Source organism: Rhinatrema bivittatum, chromosome 5 (assembly GCF_901001135.1).
Source record: "Rhinatrema bivittatum chromosome 5, aRhiBiv1.1, whole genome shotgun sequence".
NCBI classification, from domain to species: Eukaryota; Metazoa; Chordata; class Amphibia; order Gymnophiona; family Rhinatrematidae; genus Rhinatrema; species Rhinatrema bivittatum.
Window position 1 is genome coordinate 319,826,275 of NC_042619.1, and position 21,553 is coordinate 319,847,827.

At 41.6% G+C, this 21,553-nt stretch overlaps 1 protein-coding gene across 3 annotated transcripts in view; it reads left to right on the top strand.

The window, feature by feature from the left end:
* The window catches only part of GPR143 (G protein-coupled receptor 143), a 65,189-nt gene extending 44,398 nt beyond the window's left edge, over positions 1-20,791 (top strand). For 2 of the 3 annotated variants that reach the window (XM_029604370.1, XM_029604367.1), the window contains 3 exons: positions 2,510-2,627; positions 4,089-4,341; positions 18,739-20,791. In XM_029604370.1, the coding sequence (XP_029460230.1) occupies positions 2,510-2,627; positions 4,089-4,341; positions 18,739-18,851 (484 nt within the window). In that variant the 3' untranslated portion in view covers positions 18,852-20,791. Of the gene's footprint in view, positions 1-2,509; positions 2,628-4,088; positions 4,342-4,572; positions 4,622-18,738 lie in introns of all 3 variants that reach the window. The other variant, XM_029604369.1, reaches the window with a different exon arrangement.
* Positions 20,792-21,553: the final 762 nt, after the last annotated feature.

The following is a 21,553-nucleotide window of genomic DNA, read 5'->3' on the forward strand; positions in this document are numbered from 1 at the left end:
CCAGAAGCAGGCGCAACTTGCAAAACAGGATGCTGGGCTTGATGGACCCTTTGTCTGACCCAGTATGGCATGTTTTTAACTGGGGATCACGTCTGTTCAAAGATGGGTAAGATAGATGTGGGAGTAGGGGTGGGCCTTTAATTTTAAAATTTTGGGGTTCCAAGGCTGTGGAAGCTTGTTTGAAAATAAAACCAAAACAAACTACATTTTGTTTTTTTTTCTTTTCTTTTCGAAATGAAATGAAACAAATTTTGTTTCAAACAAAAGCACATCCCATAAATGAACAACCAACAAATGTTACCTCCAGACCAACTGACGTAACCCCTTAATATACATCAAAACGATTACAGTTCCCTGAAGGCACATCAAATGCTTAGGCAAGCAAAATGTTTTCAGTTGTTTCTTTAGAAGACCGTGTGCAAACATCGAGAGTTGTAATTATTCAGGGAGAGAGTTCCAAAATATAGACCTTGTGACCAAAAATGCCCTTTCCCAAGTTTCTGAAACCTGAGTAAGATGAGGAGGCATCTAAAAAAGCCCAATGGGCAGACCTGAAGGATTATAAATACTTAGAATTGCACAAATCCAAGGAGAAGATGTGCTATTCAAGAATTTTTGAATCAACACAGCAATTTTATATCTGAGCCTTCATTGTACATGAAGCCATATTACGCAGGACTGATGTAATATGGTCCCTTAATCTCGCACCAGAGATACTCTAGGTGGCTTTCTGCACAAATTTGCAGTGCTCTTAATACTTTTGCGAACAGCCCCATATATAAAGAGATACAATAATCAAGGCCTGTCAACACCAAAGCTTGTACGACAGTGTGGAAGTCACAAGGGCTTAGCATGTTTTCACTACAGCCTTGACAAACTCACAGTGAGAATTTAGGCTTCAGTATCACACCTAAATTTCTTAGACCAAGAAACTATCTTCAACTCATTTCCTTCAACATTAAAGGTTGAGAGGCAATCATCCAATGCAAATCTGTTTAAAGTTATCGCATCAATTTATTTCAATATTTAGGACCAGTCTATTATGATTTAGCCATTGTTTGATAGCAGAGATATATATAAATATATATATAGATGTGTGTGTGTGTGTATGTATATATATATAGATGTGTATATATACATATATACACACACTGGCATTTTAAAAGTAGAAAAAAATAAAATGGTTAAAGCTGAAAAATTTGGCTTAGAATAGACTGTATATTTCAGTCTTTTAAATTGTGATCTAATGCACATCTAACACAATGTTCCAGTTCACTGATTTTTCAAAACACAGCAGACTCATCCGAAGAAAGCACAGAGTGTGGTCTTGAAAGCTCATATATAACATCTTTGGATAATCCATATGTTGGGTCAATAAAAGGTATTACAGCCTACAAAATATTCAGTTTTCAACCAGGACCAGCATGGCTGCTAGAATTCTGCACTTTAAGACAGGAGAAAGCAGAAAACAGATGGATTTTTCATTGCAGCCTTCTTGAAGATTAAAGAATTATAATGGTATGAAGAGTTGTACTGCATTCAAAGCCTGACTATAATGACCTCACCATAGGTGAATTAAAATCTCCTTTTGAAGTCTGTTATGACTGCATTTTGAGCTGAGCTGAATGTTGGTTTATCTTTGTGCAGAGGTGTCATGACTGTTTTTCATTTATTTATTTGGATTTATTACTCCAGTTTATGAATGAGAAATTTATCTGAGTTGGGGGGGTGTACAACATTTTGGAATGACAGCATACAGTCGGAGACTAGTCGGTGTAATAATGTAACAATTCAAGTATAGCACATTTTGTTATTTTACTATGAAATCTTATTACCTCCTATACCAATCATTGTTGGGGAAATATGCTACAGATGGAGGAAGTTATAGAAAAAATTCAGCTTTATCTAATAATGCATTTTTCACTAAATCTGGATGCAGAGATTTTTGAAAGTGTTTTATTAGTTCTCCTTCAGCTTCATTGACTCAAAATGAAAGAGGAGGTTGTGTTTCCTGGTATTATTTACCCTATGTAACTGCCCTCCAAAAACTCGTATTGCAGTTCCAACTATTGTTGCTTTGGATTTGTGGATTATGCAGACCAGTGTTTCTCGACCTTTTTTCCATCGTGACACATCTGACTGACTGATGCAGATGTGTATTTGTCATCATCAATCTCCTATCTGTGTATATAGTTGGTTTACTCATATTGAGTTATATTTATAGCTAGTTTTCACCCCCCTGTTTAATGTACTCTATTGGTTATATGTAAGGGCCCCGCCCAAAAGTTAATCTTGTTCCGCTGTTATATGTAAGGGCTCTGCCCAAATGTTTTTGTTTTTTGTAAACCGATGCGATGTGTCAACGGATGTCGGTATAAAAGAGACCTTAAATAAATAAATAAATAAATAAATAAATGATCAACAGCTCCTATGCTTCTACTAGTATCTATAGGGTACAACTGATAGAGAAGTCTAAATCCTTTCAACTCTTTTGTTCCCTCTGCAACAGTTGGTCCTCAAACGTTATCAACGAGATCCTTTTGTTTTATCTGGAATTGCAGCCAAATATCAGTGGTCAAGTCCTAAAGAATGTAAAGAATGCTGCATTGATCACATGGTTCATAATGGTAAGTCAAGTTGATCCACCATAATTTTTATCTACAGGGTTATTGGCAGCTTGAGGGATTTTGTCAGCAAATGCTTTGGAGCATTTGACCCAAGCTGTCTAAAGCACTCTTCTCTGCCATCTGTATGTAGCTCCCCCTCCCTTCTGGATGAAGACAGGAGTTGGGGGCTACATTTAGAACAAGAAATAAGTCCAAAAGGGAAAATAAAGTTCAGGACTAGGCTGAGCTCAGATCCAGGGAGTCTGGATAAGACAAGGTGCAGGAAGAAATAGTGAGATACAGGTACAGACCAGGAACCAGGCATAGACTGGAAAGAGAAGAGGATCTGGGCAAAAGGAGGGAAATCCAGAAAAGATCAGACAGGAACAGAAATGTCTGCATAGCCAGGGGTGGAGACTAAGAAAGGATTGGCTCCTGCTGGTTCAGTGCAGTGCAGAGACTGGTAGCAAGGACAGAAGACAATTACACAGAAATGGTGGTTAACCCCACTGGAAGGTATTCAGCACTAGGGGATATCCTTGGACTAATTTTCATTTTTTTTGTTGGGGAATTTTTTTGTATCTTTTAAAAATTTCATTAAGGTTGTTGAAATGAGAGACTGCCCCTTCACCCCTCATAAAAAAAAATTCCACCAGCGCACAAATTCAAATTCGTTTTGCCTCCCACTCTCCTAGAATATATCAATATGCTCAACCCATCCCTCTGATTTAAAAAGCAAACAAAAAAACCCTCTTCATTGCAGGCCCAGAGCAGCTCCGATGCTCCCCATGAAGCTTACATCACCTTCCATGTTTTAATGAGGCAGGAGTGATCCCCGGTCATTCCTGCCTCACCAGTGCCGTTATCCAAAATGGCTTTGGCTCCATTAGAACATGGAAAAAATTGATGGGAAGCCTTGGGTGTGGGAATGGGGTGGGTTTGTACAGGAGGGACTTCTATTTTATTGGCCAGGGGAAAGTATGTTGATGTCTGACAGGAAAAGTGATTTGAACTGGTTTATGATCCGATCCGAAGTGCTTTCTTATGATACAGTGGGCCTGAGACTGTGGATTTGTCTTTTGAGCACTGTTGACCTCTGGTGTCAAGTTCTTTATTACTAGGTTTGGATTGATTTTGCACATTTTAGCATTTGTTTGCAAGTTTTTCTAGGTTTAGATGCAGGTTACATTAGATGACTAGTGGTCTTCTTGTTACCTAACCAATTATGCTATTTTTCTTTTTCACCTCAGTGGAGACCATCTTTTACATGATACAACCATTGTCACACACAAAGGGTCTAATTTATGCAAGTGTTTTTCATAAGATCCAAAACTAGGAAATAAGGACCCCAAATCAACATGATTTTCTGCCATTTTCTCTCTTACGAAATTGTCTTACTGAACACAGGCATGGTACACAGAGTGATTTTACTGTTCTGGAAAAGGATTTAAACATTGACACTTTTTTTTTTTCATCCTTCAGGGAATACTGAATCCAATGCAGGGCTTCCTGTTTACTTTAGCTTTCTATGGCTGGACAGGATGTGATGTGGACTTGAACTTTCGAAGGAGAGAAATCCATTGGGAATCCATCTCCACCTCAGCCTCTCCTGAAAATGCTTATGCATCACCAGATGGGTCTTCCCTCAACTATCCAGGCTACATGCAGGATGCCAAGAAAGCAGAGATGGGGAATAGCCAGCAGACCGAAGACACCTTAAGTATGCTTTCTGAAGGTAACAGACTGTTTCCTGCTGCCAAAATAAGCAGAAACTCCCCTGTCTACCAGGGCTGGTAGTTTGCAGAATTCTGCTGTCTTGCACTAATTCCATTAATGGCTGTATCCTAGTGACATCGATTTGAATTTTTAATGTGTCCTTGTGGCCCAATTGGCACAACATCGTTGTATTTGCTTACTGTAACATAAGCAGAGATTACAGATGGAATGTCTTGCCTCCCCCTTACAGAAATAAATGATCTGCATATTTCTAAAAGGCTGTCTCATGCATGATACAGGTTAGTGCTTTGTATGTTTACAGTTCAACAATTTCTTTCAATGAATTTGCAGCCTTCTCAATCTGCTTGAGTGTTTTATGAAGCAAAATGTTACTGGCTAGCGGTTTTCTGTCTGCTTGCCTGACGAGCCTACTTATGAGACAGACAGACATCAGCCATGAGCTATCTTTGTATTCAGCAGGGTTCATGAACTACTGCATTCATTCATTCATTTGTTGATATTGGGTATATGGTTTAACCATGCAAAACTCTACTCTGAATGTATTGCTATAAGAAACATTTTGCAGGTATGTACCCTTTCCAATATTTATGAAAATTCCCCTTCATCATGGATCACATCCAGGACATTTTCATTCTAGTGTCTTCACTATCATTGTTTTCTGTTATTACACAAATAAAATTCCTTGGAATTTTTTGAGTCAAGACATGAGGTCACAGTTTCAGTAAGTTGTGAGCTAACGCCTGAACGTGTCCAACATTGACATCTGTCATGAGGAATGGTGGTTTCTAAATTCGCTGAATGTGCGGAGAGGCAGGCAGTTTGCAGATTTGCCCCTTATTTGGCAAATCTCTCAGATGTAGTCAGGACTGACGGAGTAAACCAGGTCCAACCAAATATTTAGGTTAGGACTTCCCAAACCTGTCCTGGTGACCCCACGGCCAGTCGAGTTTTCAGGATATCCGCAATGAATATGCACGAGATACATCTGCACCCATGATATGCAAATGTATCTCATGCATATGGATTTCCTGAAAACCCAACTAGCTGTGGGGTCCCCAGGATAAGTTTGAGAAGCCCTGCCTTAGGTTCTTTATGACCTCAGCATTGTTTGTGATTCTACAAAGCAGATGCAGGAGGATATCTGTTTGCATTTGCAGATGTGCTGCTATGGAAAGACTATGGGTCACATTCCTTGAGGTTTTTCAAAATTCTTTCATGCTCAGGCATAGATTTTTTTGAGTATAATTAAACATACCGGGCATTTGTAATGGAATTCAGTAATCCTGGTTTCTCTTTATAGCACTGCCTAGCTTGAGAAGGCTTGGGAGAGTAAGAGGACGCTGGATACTCAAGCAGAAAAGTGAAAATCTCCAACTTTAAATCTTGTAGCAGCAGTATATGGCCAAAAACAGACTGTCTTTTAGTCAATTCTCCAAAACTGAGTTTGTTGGAGAGGGTTACACAGTAATGAATAAGTAGCATTTAGCTTTCATCTGGGTCTGAATGCTAATGAGTAGGTCCAATATAGGCCCATAACTTTCAATGGTATTAATTTGAAGGTGCATTTTACTTGTTTCCTAATTATGTATTGTATTAAAACTGATTACTGTTTTGTTATGGGGCTGGCCTGATGGCTCAATGGTAGGGCAAAGCATTACCTTGTGAGAGACCTGGGTTTGGTTTCTGGGCCAGGTTTTTGCTCTCTAGGCTACCTGGAGCAAGGGATGCGGTGTAGACAGTGTTTGCACAGACACCTCCAAGGTGGAGGTTCAGGGGGGAGGGGAGGAATCTCAGCCATGGCTCAACAGCATCACCTTGTGGCCTGACTTAGGTTCCATGTTAGCTGGGTTCCAAAGGGAGCTGTGTCTTGTGGCCCCTGGCCAAGGACTGTTGCTGGGCTGAGTTGGAGAGGATATAAAAATAGAAGGAAAACTCCTGGATAATTGTGAAGGCTTATAGTTCCATAGTCTAATATAGGCTGGATCCAATTGGGTTGGAAGCTGGCAGGAGCAGGAGGAAGCTTCTGGACTAAAAAAAATTAATTAATTTTATACATGTTTTGACCACTTCTCCAGGTTACGATCATTGACGAGGATTGTTGGCTAACTTCTAACCTGATGGCTGGTCATTTACATTCCTGAAGCTTTACATTCTTCCACTCCCTGATCTCCTTCATGAGTTTAGCACCTCCTGCTTCCTGCAGCTGGAAAGCTGTTCATTCAGATTACACACAGAGTTCAGCTTCAGGCGCCAGTGAAAAGAGAAAGATCAGGGGAGTTTCCCAGGGAAATACCTTCTGCATCTGATCAGTGAAAAGGAGAGAAATATTTCTGCCCATGAGGGAGGGGGGTGGCGGGGGTTATGGTCTTGGGGAAATTCTTTCTTGGCTTTGAAGGAAGAGAGAGAGCTGGAGAGATTTCTAGGGAATCTCTGCTCTCTCCAGGTGAAGTGAGAGATCAGTCATTGGCATATGAGACAAAACATAGCCCCAAAGATTGTCTCCTACCCCAGGTGAAGAGAGAGATATATCCATGGCCCATGGGTCAATAGATCGTTTAAAAAAAAAAATCCTTCCTTAGTTCAGTGGAAGAGAGATAAGCTAGTGACCTTTCTAAGGAAGCCCCTCTGACCTGTGAAGAGAGAGGACTGGGAAGGAATTATGGAAACGAAAGGGAAGGACTGGAATAGGAAAACAGCAAGGGGGGGAATTGAAGGAGGAGGAGGAAAGAACAAGAGTGAATGGAAGGAGGAGAGAGAGAGAGGAAGAAAGCAAGAAGAGTCATTGTAAAAGAAAACACTGTAAACTGCAAATGTATGATTATTTATCTTGAGTGCATTTCTTACACATGTAAATCAAAGTGATGTACAGTAATTAAAATAGTAAAAATAAATATTATACAACACATTTACATAAAACCTTGAAACATGGTACGATGATAAACCATTCCTATAAAATAAACATCACATAAGAGAAACAAATATACAAAATAATCAAAAAGGAAAACATAAAATAGCAAAATACACAGAGATAAAATGTAATCAACAAACATACATAAACCCTAGTTATCTGTGAACAAAATTTAAAAAAAAAGCCAGCAGATTACAGCATTGTAAAGGAAAGAAGGGAGGGAAAAGACCTCTCTGAAGCAGGGTCTGATTGTGTGCGCATACATTTATGCACATCCTGCTGAAAAGTGAAAGTGCACATAAATTATTTCCCTGCCCTAACTCCACCTCCCCAAATGTCTCTTTTGGTGAACATGAAAAATATGCATATACAAGCCCCCAACCCTCACCCCCAGGCAATTTTCAAAAGCACAGTTATGTGCGTAAAACCTTTCGAAAATCAGGCCCACAAAATGTCTGGATACATTTATACCAGGTAGTTTGTGCTTCCTGTTTCTGTGGGTAGTGGACTGAGGGGGGGGCCATACAACACATGTCCATTTGAAAATTGGTTTTCTCCCCAAAACTTAACTTCCTCTCCCCCCTCCAGGACTGCTTGTACATATTATTAGCCACGATGAGAGGGAACGTTTTCACCCAGGGCAATCACGTACTTGGATAAATACCCTGCTACAAGATCATGCTGAAAGGTGTCCTCAATGCTTTTTTTTATTTTTCATAAAGTTAAAATGATTTGTTAAATCTTCTAGAATTTTTACAAACCATTATTATTATTATTATTATTATTATTAATACTCCTAATTCATTTATCTCCCTTTCTCTCAAGTGCCATCCTATAGGACACTGTGTCTTGGCACTTGAGAGACGATCTGCAACTGTGTAAATAAGGATATTCCAATCCAGATGAAAAATTAGGGCTAGCTTTACTACGGATTAGTCCAGAAGACATAAAGAAGGTCATTTTCAAAGGAGTTATGTTGTAAAAGCATATATTGTAGCAATTTTCAAAAGCCCATTTATGAATGTATATCCTTTTGAAAATTCAGTGGAATTTCAAAGGAGTTGTGCATGTAAAAACATAACATAGAAATGACGGCAGAAGAAGACCAATCGGCCCATCCAGTCTGCCCAGCAAGCTTCACACTTCTTTCCTTTCATACTTATCTGTTTCTCTTGGCTCTTAGCAACCTTGGTTCTATTTCCCTTTCACCCCCACCATTAATGCAGAGAGCAGTGATGGAGCTGCATATATCATAGAAATTTTCAAAACCCATTTATACTCGTAAATCCTCTTGAAAATTACCTTCGAATAAGTGGTGCACATCTGCTATGCATGCATATTTGTGCTCCTAATTTAAATTATTTGCACAAGGAAATATAAATTGTGTATTTTCCTTAGCACCTGTCTGCTTTTATGCTTGTAAAGCAGAGTTGCATACCTGAAACAGGTGTTCTCCGAGGACAGCAGGATGTTAGTCCTCACACAAAAGTGACATCATCAGATGGAGCTCCATTGCGGAAAACTTATGTCAAAGTTTCTAGAACTTTGACTAGGCACACTGAGCATGTCCAGAATGCCATACACCATGCGTCCACGCGGGGTCGTTCTCCAGTCTTGTAACATAGAATTATAATTAAAACAAAAAATAGGAGAAACTCAACTTCATGGGGTATCGGGCGGGTTTTGTGAGGACTAACATCCTGCTGTCTTTGGAGAGCACCTGCGAAGGGTAAGCAACTCTGTTTTCTCCAAGGACAAATAGGATGGTAGTCCTCACACATGGCTGAATCCCTAGCTACAGGCTGCTTCCCAAACAGAAAAGGGGACCAAAAGACACCCAACCCAGGTACCAATGGGCACAACAACAATAATGGTGCTGTTGGGAACAGAGGGGCGAGACAGCCTGAACCCAAACAGGCCCTAGGTGGAGAAAGTTGGGTTCTACACCTCAAACAGGTTCGAAGGACAGATTGGCAGAACCTACTGTTGCGTTGACCATCTCTATCCAGTCAATACTGAGATGTGGAATTCTCTCCACACATTCATATCACAGCCTTGCTCGCAAGTGGGCCATCGACGCTGCCATGGGTCTGACAGAATAAGCCTTGACATGACCCCCACGATGCAGTCCTGCCTGGGCATAACAGGAGTTACAATCTGCTAGCCAATGGGATAGTGTCTGTTTGGCAATGGCAATGCCTAACCTATTCTTTTCAAAAGAAATAAAAAGTTGGGTGGACTGTCTATGAGATTCTGTCCTCTCCAGATAGAAGGCTAAGGCTTGCTTGCAGTCCAAACTGTGCAGTGCTCATTCGCCTTGGTGCAAATGGGGCCTGGGAAATAATGTTGGCAGGACGATGGACTGGTTATGATAGAAGTCTGTTACCACTTTAGGCAGGAACTTAGGGTGTGTACACAAGACCATCCTATCATGATAAAACTTTGTGTAAGGTGGATAAGTCACTAAGGCCTGGAGCTTGCTGATCCTGCATGCTGAGGTGACAGCCACCAAAAATAATGACCTTCCAGGTCAGGTATTCAGCTCACAGGTGCACAGCGGCTCAAAAGCTTTTATTTATTTAATTTTATTTAATATATATTTCTATACCGGACTTCACGAATAGAATTCACATCAGGCCGGTTTACATGGAACTTAGGGGAAAAAAACAAGAGTAACCAAAAAACAAGAAGGCTGAATCAAGCAAAGTTACATAAAACAAGGGCATAGAACTTGGAGGCTAAAGTAGCCAGGAAGAAAGGTAGAGCGGAAATTAGCAACAAATCAATAATATATAACTGGTTATGAGATAAGAATTATCTCATTCCTTAAGCTGAGTCCGAAGTGTCAATTTGACTAGGGGAAGGCTTGGAGGAAAAGCCACGTCTTCAGTTGTCTTCGAAAGGTATGAGCTGAGCTAACACCATGTTGAGGTCGCAAGACACAGCAGGAGGCCTTAGGGGAGGCTTCAATTGAAACGGACCCCACGTGACTCGTACAACTATAGGCTATACATTGATGGGCGTACCATTTACACTTTGGTGGTGTGCGCCAATTGCACTGAGATGAACTCTAATGGAGTTAGTTTTTAAGCAAGCTTTCGATAGGTGTAGAAGGTAATCAAGTGATTTTTGTGGGGGGCAGGAGAATTGATCTAAGGCCTTCTGCTCACACCATATGGAAAACCACATCCAGTTCAGTCCATAGGACTTTCTAGTGGAGGGCTTTCTAGAAGCCACCAGGACTCAAGACACATCCTCGGAGATCGAACGATTCCAGAATTAACCTCAGCATCCAGGCTGTGAATGACAGGGTCCAGAGGTTGGGATGCCTTAACCTGCCTCGATCTTGCATGATGAGATCTGGGGAGGTCTCCAGATTGATCGGTCTCAGGATGGACAACTTCCGTAGCAGTAGAAACCCAGATCTGTTTTGACCAGTAAGGGCTAATGAGGATCATAGTCCCCTTGACCTGGCGAAGCTTCAAGAGAGTCTTTGCACATGATGGGCAAGGGCGTCCGAGGCTGGTTTGCTGTCTGACCTGTACAGGGAACAGAAAAGAGGCACCTTCCTATTGCAGGGGGATGCGAACAGAAGGGAATATCCAATTTTCTACCCCCTGGTCCAGGGACCACTCTTGGGGTCTGAAGGCTCGACTCAGCCAGTCCGCTACCACGTTCTCCATCCCATTCAGGTACATGGCACTGAGCACCATCCTGTGGGACAGAGCTCACAACCAGATCTGAACCACTTCCTGACACAGGAGGTATGAGCCCATGACTCCTTGCTTGTTGACATACCACATGGCTACCTGATTGTTGGTTGGGATCAGGATAATTTTGTTGGACAGACGATATATGAAAGCCCATAGTGCATACCTGATTGCTCAAAGCTCCAGGAAATTGATTTGAGAAGAGTGTTCCTGATCAACAGAGACCCTGGGTGCTGAGCCCATCTTCATGAGCTCCCCATCCCAGGGTGGAAGCATCCATGGTTAGGACAATTTGGGTAGGGGGACTTAAAAAAGATATCCCCCTTTACAGATTTGAAATTATCCACTACCAGGACAAGGCGTCCTGGGGAAAGCCATCTTGGAGGCTCTGAGTGGCCTGGTGCTACTGCAACCTCAGGATCCATTGTGATCTGTGCATGTGTAAACGTGCCAAGGGAGTGACATTGACAGTTTTGGCCATGTGGCCCAATAGCCTCAACATGTGCCAGGTTGATACCTGCTAGCTCTGCTGAATCTCTGCTGCATTGGTCATCAAGGTGACGGCCCTTTGATGAGGCAGTAAGACCTTGGCCTGAGCCGTATCTAGCAGGGCTCCTATGAAGTCCAATTGAAGTGATGGGTTGAAATGAGACTTCGGTGGTTGATGACAAACCCTAGTGACTACAACACCTGCATGGTCAAGCACATGGACCTGTTGGCCCCTGCCTGAGATTTTATATATATATTTTATTTAACATTTTTTATAGACTGACATTCGTTGGGAACATGACATCGGTTTCCACAGAACATTAATGCAGTGAAAAAGGCTTTACAGGGAACTAGTATTTAAACAGATTAGAAATAAATTTAGAACAGTAACTGTGTGAAAGATTGTCTAAATATTTACAGTATAAACAGTGTCCAAATATTTACAGTAACAAAAGGCATAGCAATAGAAGAATGCAATTCTGTGGATGGATTGGGTTTTGCAGGGGAGGTATGCTGAGGGGGATCAAGGGAGGTTAAAGAGTGACGTGAAAAGGACATTTCTTCAACCATTGTAATATAGTGTAAAGCATGAAATATTATGAAGGGCAGGGTTGGATAGAAAGGAAGGAGAGTATAATATAGGATGACTTGCGAGAGGGGGGTTAGAGAGAGGAATTCAGGTATATGCCTGCTTGAATAGCCAGCTCTGTAGTTTCTGTTTAAATTATTTTGGGCAGAGTTCTTGGTGTAGGTCGATAGGCATGGTATTCCATAGTGCAGGTCTTGCAATAGAAAGTGCACGATCTTTGGTAGTAGTGAGATTCATGAATTTGGGTGAAGGAGTGTGTAGTGTTTCCAGGTATTGATTTCTGTTGGGTCTTGTAGGGGTGCGAAATAGTAAGGAATCGTTGAACCATTGCATATTTTGATTGTGTAGGGATTTATGTATGATGGTGAGGGTCTTGTATAAGATCTGGGATGAGATTGGAAGCCAGTGCAGTTCCTTGAGGACAGGGGTGATATGTTCGTTTTTGCGGGTACTGGTGAGAATGTGGGCAGCAGCATTTTGTAGCATTTGGAGGGGGGGTGGGTCGTGTTTTTGGAGAGGTCTAGGAGGATGGCGTGCAGTAATCAATTTTTGAAAAGATAGTAGATTGGAGTACTGTATGGAAATCGTTGAGGAGTAGGAGGGGTTTTAATTTTTTTAGGGTGTGGTTTGAAGAAGCTATCTTTTACTGTGGCATTAATACATTTTTTTTTTTAGATTAATGTGTTTGTCTAGTGCAGCGGTTCTCAACCGGTGTGTCGCGCACCCGCTGCTCTTCCCCCCCCCCCCCCCCTTTCACCTCAGCGAGACAAGCACTGCTGCCATTCCTGCCCGGGCTATCAGCACCTTCAAGTCCCGAGGGGGAACAGCAGCAGTGTTTGTGGAAGCCGGCAACAGGAACGTGACCTTTTCTTCTTCCCGCCCCTGTGGCCCGGAAGAGGAAGTGATGTCTACCAGGCACGTGGGAAGAAGAAAAGGCCATGCCTGCATGCTGCTGCTGCAGAAGGAGCATGGCGCTACTGCCCCCCCCCCCCCCAATCCCCGGCTCAGACTTCCCCTTCTCTGGCCAGCGTGACACCTGCAAGAAAATATAAAATTATAATAATCAAACTGCAAAAAAAAAAAAAAGGCTGGGGTGGGGAGAAAAGAATAAAATTACAATCTCGGCTGATTGCTCTGTACTGCGATCGATCGCAGCACAAGTAAACAGCTGAGTGCTGCCTTCTTAGCGCTGTGGGGCTGGGGAGATCACTCCTGCTGGTTTCCAGCCTGTCAGGACTCTGCTTTTAATAGCAGCATACCGGCTACCTTGTGCTGTAGCTGCTATGGGTGGGGGTGAGTGAGACAGAGAGTGAGGCAGCATGTGTATAAGTGTACGAGAAATGTGTGAGAGCAAGAGACTGCTCAGAAAAGTCAGTGGTGTGTGTGAGAGAAAGAGATTGGTCAGGCAGGTGACTGGTGTGTGTGTGTGTGTGTGTGTGTGTGAGCAGGAGAAATTGGTCAGGCAGGTGACTGGTGTGAGAGAGAGATTGGTCAGGCAGGTGACTGATGTGTGTGAGAGAGACTAGTCATGGGCCCTAAGGAAGAAGAACGTGAGGACAGGGCTTCAGCAGCCCTTGCTGCTTCTGGTATGTGCTATTGGCCTAAAATGGAAAGGAGTACGAGAATTACTGGAGAGGGTAAGTAAAGGTGGCTTTTTAAGTTATTCTTTCTTGATTGACTGCCATTTTAATTATTAGGTATTATGTGATGTCTGCTGTTAGAAATAGTTTATTGGTGTTTGGAGAATTTTTAATAATTTTGAAAATGTTTAATGATTGGATGTTCCATTTATCAGTTGTTTTGAAACATTTATTATATTCTAGTTTTAGATTATTTTATATTTCTCAGGGAATTGATAAATAGAAATGTGGAGACAAAAATTGAACTGGAAACAGCAAGAAGCCAAACTCTGTATGCAGTAAAACAACGCAAAAACAAAAATATTAGCTCTATGGTCACTTTATTCTGTATTTGGTGAGGGTCTGTCTGTGTTCTGCATGTGTGCCCAGCTAAGGGTGTTCTGCGAGCTTGTAGTTTCTGTGTAGGGATCTATAGCAGCTTGGCTTGTTCTGTTTTACTAATAGGAGGTGTATTGGTGTTTAGGGCCTGGTGTAATTTTTGCAGTGCTGCCTTTTCATAGGTAGGGTTGTTACTGTTTTGAGTTCCATAATGCAGGTGTAACTTTGTGAGCATTAGTTTGTGTATCTTATTGCAGATCCTGGAAGTCTGTTAGGTGCTATATTTCTGTTTTGCACAGAATGCAGAGTGACTTTTTTGTGTTTCCATTCCAGTTTCTGCTTCCATATTTGTAATTTGTGGTCTTTCTGTACTTGGTGAATGTTGATTCTATGTGTGTGACCGAGGTGAAGTGTTTTACTAGCATGTAGGCATTTGTATCAATATTATTTGTTGTGTTTCTCAATAGAACATGCATTGGTGGTAAATTTCTGTTTTTTTCATAAGGAAGTCTATTACACCTGGTAGGAGAGAGTGTTTGCTGCTGGTATTGAGATGTCACCAGAAATATCTTTTTTTTGTATGGTAAATTGAACAGGGAATGTCCTAGTTTTGCTCTGCACCCATTGTTGGGGGTCGAGGGGGTTCCTGTGGAATGCAGAGTGTTTGTTTACATTTAGCCTGGTGATGGTCACATGTTCAGGTGTCACGCATGTAATGACCATCTGTGAGGTGTGTCCCCACCAAAAAAAGGTTGAGAACCACTGGTCTAGTGTAACGCCTAGGTCACGTACATGTTGTGAAAAGGAAATGGTGGAGGGTGGCTTGTAGAGAGGGGGGAAATTGATGTTGACGTTTTGGGGAGATGGTCATGAGTGCTGTTTTAGCTGAGTTGAGAGCAAGGTTGATGTTAGTGAGTAAGTTGTTGATTGAAAGGAGGACAGTTTCCCAGGTATTAATGGCTTTGGGTAGGGTGTCAGTCACAGGTATGAGGATTTGTACGTTATCCGCATATATAAAGTGCCAAGACCAAGATCAGAGAGGAGGTGGCAGAGGGGGGTAATAGGGCCTGGTGTAGGGTGGATGACAAAGAGGAGCCTTGGGGTATGCCTCGAGTCAGGTTGATTGCTTTAGACTCACTGTTCCCTATTTTAACTTTGTATTGCCTATTGTTTAGCTAGGATTTGAACCAGCAAAGAGGGACTCCAGATATGCCTATTTCTCTGAGGCGTTCGATTAGAACGATATGGCTGACTGTGTATTCCTGACAGCTAATCGCCATACGGGGGAAAACATGCACTCCCAGCCTGCGGAGGTGCACTGCTACCATGGTCAGGCATTTCGTGAAGATGTGGGGCTGTCGCTATCCTGAACGGCAACACCCGGTACTGGAAGTGCTGTTTTTCCACCAAAAATCAAAGATACTTCCTATGACATGGAAAGATCTCAGTGAGAGTGTATGTGTCCTTTAGATCAAGGGAGCGTAGCCATTCCCCTTTTTGTAAAAGTGGGATCAGGGTGCCCAGGGAAACCATCTTGAACTTTTTTTCTTTTTTAGAAACTTGTTCAAGGCCCTTAGGTCAAGGGAGTCCTGTTCTGTTTTGTTTGTAATCAGGAAGTACCTGGAGTAGAATCCCTGCCCTCTTTGCCCTGGTGGTACAGGCTCGACCACTCTGGCCTTTTAAGAGGGAGGAGAGCTCCATTAGCAGTATGTCCTGATGGGCTTGGAGGGCAATTTGGTGGGACATCCAATTGATTTAATTGGTACCCTTGACACGATGGAAAGAATCCACTGGTTTTTAAAGAACCACAGCCTGCCTCCGATCGGAGGTTCCATTGTCCTGGGTACGGGCGACTGGCCTGTGCTCCCTACAGTCCAGTCATCCTGGACTGTAGGGATGGTTCAGGTTTGAGGGCTCTCTGCTGCCTGGGACGGCCATGGGAGCTCTGATGGTGTTGATGGGCGCGAGGGGATGCAGGATATTACTTCTTTGGGTGAAAGAAAGACTTCCTTTGTCCCTGTTTTGCTGGCCTCCTGGAAGAGGACGGGTCGGGAGTACTGTGCTGACCCGATAAAGCATGCGCAACACTCGAGAGCTAGTCCCAAAAGTAGGAGTTAGTCCAGTGCCACTGTATCGCCTACAGCTTGCTTCTTGGCCTTTTTAATTTCATGTATTAATGAAATTGAATACACCATGTAGTTTGGTAAGATAAAGAAATGCAGCACAACAACTTTTCATGAATGCATAAGTTATTTTGATGTGCCAGCTTTCTCCTACTGAATTTTATATTTTTTTTTATTAAAGACTCAGCAAAATGTCCAATGGAGGCCAGAGCTCAGGGCACAGCATCCACAGCAATGAGAGGCTTAAGTACTTGTTTTTTCAAAAATTCTTAGTTTAAAATTGCATTGGACATTGGTGGTAGCACAACAGCAATTTGTGGGCAAGTCGATGAAAGCTGGAGCCTGATTCCTGGAAAAAAAAAAAAACCAAACCTGACAGGAATTGTTTTCTCTGCCACACTTGTAGCCCTGCAGATCATCTGCTGTGGCTTCTGTACTATAAAGCTGTATCTCTTTGAGAAGTGGTCGCATGGTTAGACCGTGATCCTGGCAGTCCGTGCCCTCCTTCCGGTTCTGACGCCCTCTCTTGTTGTGTAAGTTACTGTACTTCTCTGTGCCCCAGTCTACAAAACTGAAGTTCAGTAGTATCGTTTATCCTTTTCCTCTGAGAAAGCTTTCAGACTGAGCGCCAGCATCCAGCCCCCAGGCAGGAAATGTTTTGCTCTAGCGTGTTTGCACAGCGTTTTGTGTAGCACTGGTGAAAAAGTTGTACCAAATTGTAAAGAACAGTATAATAATAAAATATTTTCTACCAACTGCTCTGTGACTTTTTTTTTTTTTTGTGATTCTCTGACTTGCTGCTGTCCCATCATTAACTTTTATCTTTTGTCTTTTCAGTCATTGTGCGTTTCTCGGATATTTTTTACTATGTTGTTAAATTATTGCCATGTCGTATTCTTATCCATTACCCTTCATTCTGCCCCTTACTTTCTATGCCCTACCTTACCCTGTGGTCCTCACCAGGCTGGAACAGGCTTGCTTGTGGAAGGTAGGAGGGTGGGCCTGTAGACCCCCCCCCCCCCCCCCTTTTCCCTCAACTGAAGCAGGAAGGCAGAGTGAATATTCTCCCCAGCTCCAGGAAAACCAGTAACAGCTGACAGAGGACATGGAGACTTCAGCTTCCTGTTTTGGTGACAGCACTGGATTGGGAGAATTCACGTGGCCCATTTTTGGCAACTCATCTTTGACTGTTTCGCTGTATAGGGACAGGGGGCGTTGTTGTTCCACCGAGCTTCAGTGAAAAGGGAGGATGTTTGTTTTCTGAGCAGGTTAGCTATTTGCATTGAGGAAAAAGACTAGGAAAGAGAGTCTGTCCTCCCTTCTTTAGCGGGCAGGTTGAGGCTTTTAGTTATTTTACAGAGAAGACGCCTGATCAATATTGCATCATAAAGAAAAAAAGCATAAAAGCATTGCTCCATTTTTGGGGGGTATGAGATGCTGTGAAATTTTCAGGGGTACCTTGTTGTATGATACTAATGGTTATATGAGTTGGGTTCATGCTAATTTCCATTGGTTGCTACCTAAGTTCAGATTATTATGTAAAGCAGTAACACCGGGTACATTTTTGTAGATAATGCAGCTCAAATTGTTACCCTTTTTTTTCTGATTTGTACATCACTTCAATGAGGAGATTAGGGATTCAAGTTTTTGAAAATTACTCCTGCACAGACTCTCCCATCACTATGAAACTCAATAAGTAAAAACTTACTGTATTGACCTCATCTGAACACTGTGCAGGCAGTGCAGAGTATGAATAGAGCAGGTATAACTAGGAGCTAACACACTCATCATTAAACTTTATTTTCCGATAGAAACAGAATAAGAGAAATTCATAGCAGACACACAGGATGTAATTTTAAAAAGTTACATGTTTAAATGTAACATACTATCGTAATAATTTTAGAAACCATTTACATGTGTAAAGTGTACTTACATTTGAATATCCTATAGACAATTCAGTGGCATGTAGTGTAGCAATTTTCAAAAGCCCACTTACATGGGCAAAGTGCATTTAAATGTGTAAAACCCAATTTTAAGCATGTAAATGTTTTTGAAGATCAGGCCCTTAATGTAGAATCACATCCATTAATACACGAATAACGTATAAGAGCCCAGCTTTAGCATACAGGATTTCATTTCCAACAGGGAAAAATAAAACCTTACTAGACACAAACATGCCCAACAAAATGTAACATTGTTTTGAAAGACTTCTTTGTAGAAGTCATCCGGTGAAGCCCTGATCATGAGCTCTCATGTGACGGTGCACGCCGCATTCCTTTAGAAGCGAGAGATTGTACTGCTCACGCTGTCATCCGTTCTGTTGAGCACACACAAACTCCCATACACTAAAATAAATTAATAATAGAACAAAGCCATGCAAATAAATGTCCATTGAGCTGGTAGAGTTTCGTAAAGGTGAATTTTGCCTTTTCTGTATAATCAGACAAAAAAAAAACTATATGTGCTCTGGAAAAGGCTGAGGTAGCCTGAGGAGTAAGTTGGGCAAATTCAGCCTCTTGCAGTATGCAAAGGTTCCAGCTAGTTCTGAAAGCCAGCAGATTTGGCATGACTGCTTCTGATGAGAATAACATTGGGTTGTTTCTCTTTTGCTTTCATAGGTTCTGAAGTTAGCACAAATGAAATCCACACATCCAGCGAGCTGCATGGCTCAGAGGGCATCGATACGCTGGAAAATTGTGAAAGGCTTAAAACCGGTGAGAGGACTGGTTAGTGCAACAGAAAGATATACAAGAGCATCTGACTGATAAGCTTCCATCTTTCCGTTAAAAAAGAGACTTGTTGATTTATTCCTATTTCTAGTAGTGACCCCCCCTCCACCTCCATTTGCTTCCACTGTGCCTTAGAATTGAGGATTTTACAATTTTTGGCATTCAGTTTGAAGTTTCCCTGTTTCTTTACTAAACAGAACATGCTGATCTTAAAAGCAAAATGCCAGAACTAAGAATAAACTTTTCAGCTAGCCATATTGGTTTCAATCGTAATTTGCATACAGAAGGAATAGGCAAGGATGGCACCATGAGAATTTGATTTCAACCAGCCTCAAACTATGGGGAGAGGTGGAAAGTGAGAGAAGAGGCGAGTTTGACAGACTGGCAAAATCTGAACCAACAATGAAACAACTCTGAATCTTAATTGGGACTCATGAGTCACAGTCTTGTTTTTGTTTTTTTTTTGGCTGTTGAGAAGAAAATTTAGCTCCCTAAATGGAAAGTCTACATAATTATTATTTGTATTAAAATTGTGCATCACTTTTATTACTTGTAAATAAAGCCTCTTCATCAAATTCAATTAAAAAAAAAAAAGCTAAACTAGCTCATTCTGTCATTCAGGGGTCGAGAGACAGGAGAGAGGACGACAGAACCTTGAAGGTGGACAGATTAGTGACCTAAATAACTTGCTGTTTGTCTTCTCCTTAAGGATCTCTGAGGATCATTGGTGAAGATAAAATGCAATAGCAATAGAAGCAGGAAAACAGACTTGAGTGACTGGATCGTATGCCAAAAGTAATAGGAGACAATAATACAGATCAAAATAGAGAAACAAATTAGCATTTAATAATTTTTGACCGGCTAGATGGAGTAAAATTTTCAGCTGCAAACTCTTTGAACAGAACATGTACTTAAAATTATCAGGTTTTCTCCCTGTGATTTTTAAGCACACTGGGCCCAGCTTAAAATCTACCCTATCATGTTTTAACTTATGAAGTTCTTAACGGAGGGAAAATATCTGACATACAGATTATACATATATGTAAAAATATCCATTTAATTTGACTACAATGATGGGTATTTTATTCTTGCAAAGAGTAATGTTGTAACTGAGAAGAGTGTAAGATTTCCATACCAGTCTTCCAAAGTCCTGTGAAGAATTTGCCAAAATGAAAATTTAAAAAGCACACATTGATAAAAGAAAGAAGGTTGGAGGAAAATCCTAGCATTAAAAGAGAGAATCCTCCATAAGGCTCAATCTTACTGCACGCCCTCTAAGAAAATATAGAACTAGGGAGGCCTAGTTGTGAGTGTAAGCCACTGTTGTACTAGGCCCAGCTAATCACAAGCTTTTACAATGACTAATGATCAGTAATAATGCATGCAGGAGAGCACCTGTATCTTTATTAATGAGAAGACAAACACAGCTGCTCTCTAAAACTGTGCCTTCATGGCTTCAACAACTTTATTAGTTCTCACAGTGAGAGGTAATGTAAGTAGTGTCACAGATTGGTGCTGAAGAGTAATTTTCACGAATTGAATTTAGCATATTATCATACTCACTGAAAGTAGCAGCATGCAAAGGTGTTTTCAGTAGCTCTGCTCAACCTTTCTGTGGAATCCACCGAGTCAATCATAGTCTACTCATTCCTGGTTGAATTGCCAAGTCAGGGAGTCAGCTGGTCTCCATCTGATGCCTAACTCCCAGGTTCCTGATCCAAAGATTGTGCTGTAGACATTTGTTGGAAGGCAAAAAAAAAAAACAGACTTGTGAATGATCTAGTTGAGACAGCTGCAGTATATTGTCTCACTGCTATCCAAACAACATACATCTAGAATTCTAAAACTATGTAAAGGGTCCCAGTTATCTGGTTAGTGGTTACACATTGCAGGAAACTGCAAAAAAAAAAAAAAAAAAATCTAAACAATTGTTTATGCTGCAGAGAAGTAGATATGAAATTACTATAGATGCTATTGTTTGATTAAGGTGCACTGTAAGAGGCAGTAGGGGCACTATCGGCCGGATGCTTGGCACTCTATGGTACAGACTTCCATTAGCAGCTTCCTTTTTGCGGGAAGTGTTGAAGAATTCAAGATGGTCTTTCCAGTATTACTGCTGCATGTTGCAGTGATGTCATCTCATGGGATACATTGATCCAGGGCTTGCAGCGGGCTGGTGCTACAGAGGTATTTTTGTTTAGAACCTGCACCCAAGAACTGCCATACCAGCAGGAGTTCTTTCGGTCAGTGTGATGCAGCTGCATGTCACTGGTTCTTGGATTTGTATGATGAGGATATGCTGATGCGCTGTAGCTAGTTACAGCTGGGGGTTTTTAACATCCTTGACTTCTAGAATGTATTCATATCTAGAACTTTTATTCATTTTATTTATAATTCTAAGATGTTCTTTATTATGATTGTAACTTCACCTGTAAAGAAATATATAAATGCTGGAATAGCTCCAGCAATCAGAGGGGACAGACCCAGTTTCTCTCAGATATGCCTACCAGTAGATTTGCTGGCTTGGGCTTTCCCGTGATGCCAGTTGAGTAGCTCCTGCCCACCAGAGGCATCGGCAGTCATTTTGGTTCCAGAAGAAGAAGGACCCATTCTTCACTTTCAGTTTGACATTTTCACCTTTCCTGGCCTTTTCCCCATAGTACTTACTTCGACAACAAGATTTTGCTGTTCCTGTGTCTCAGGC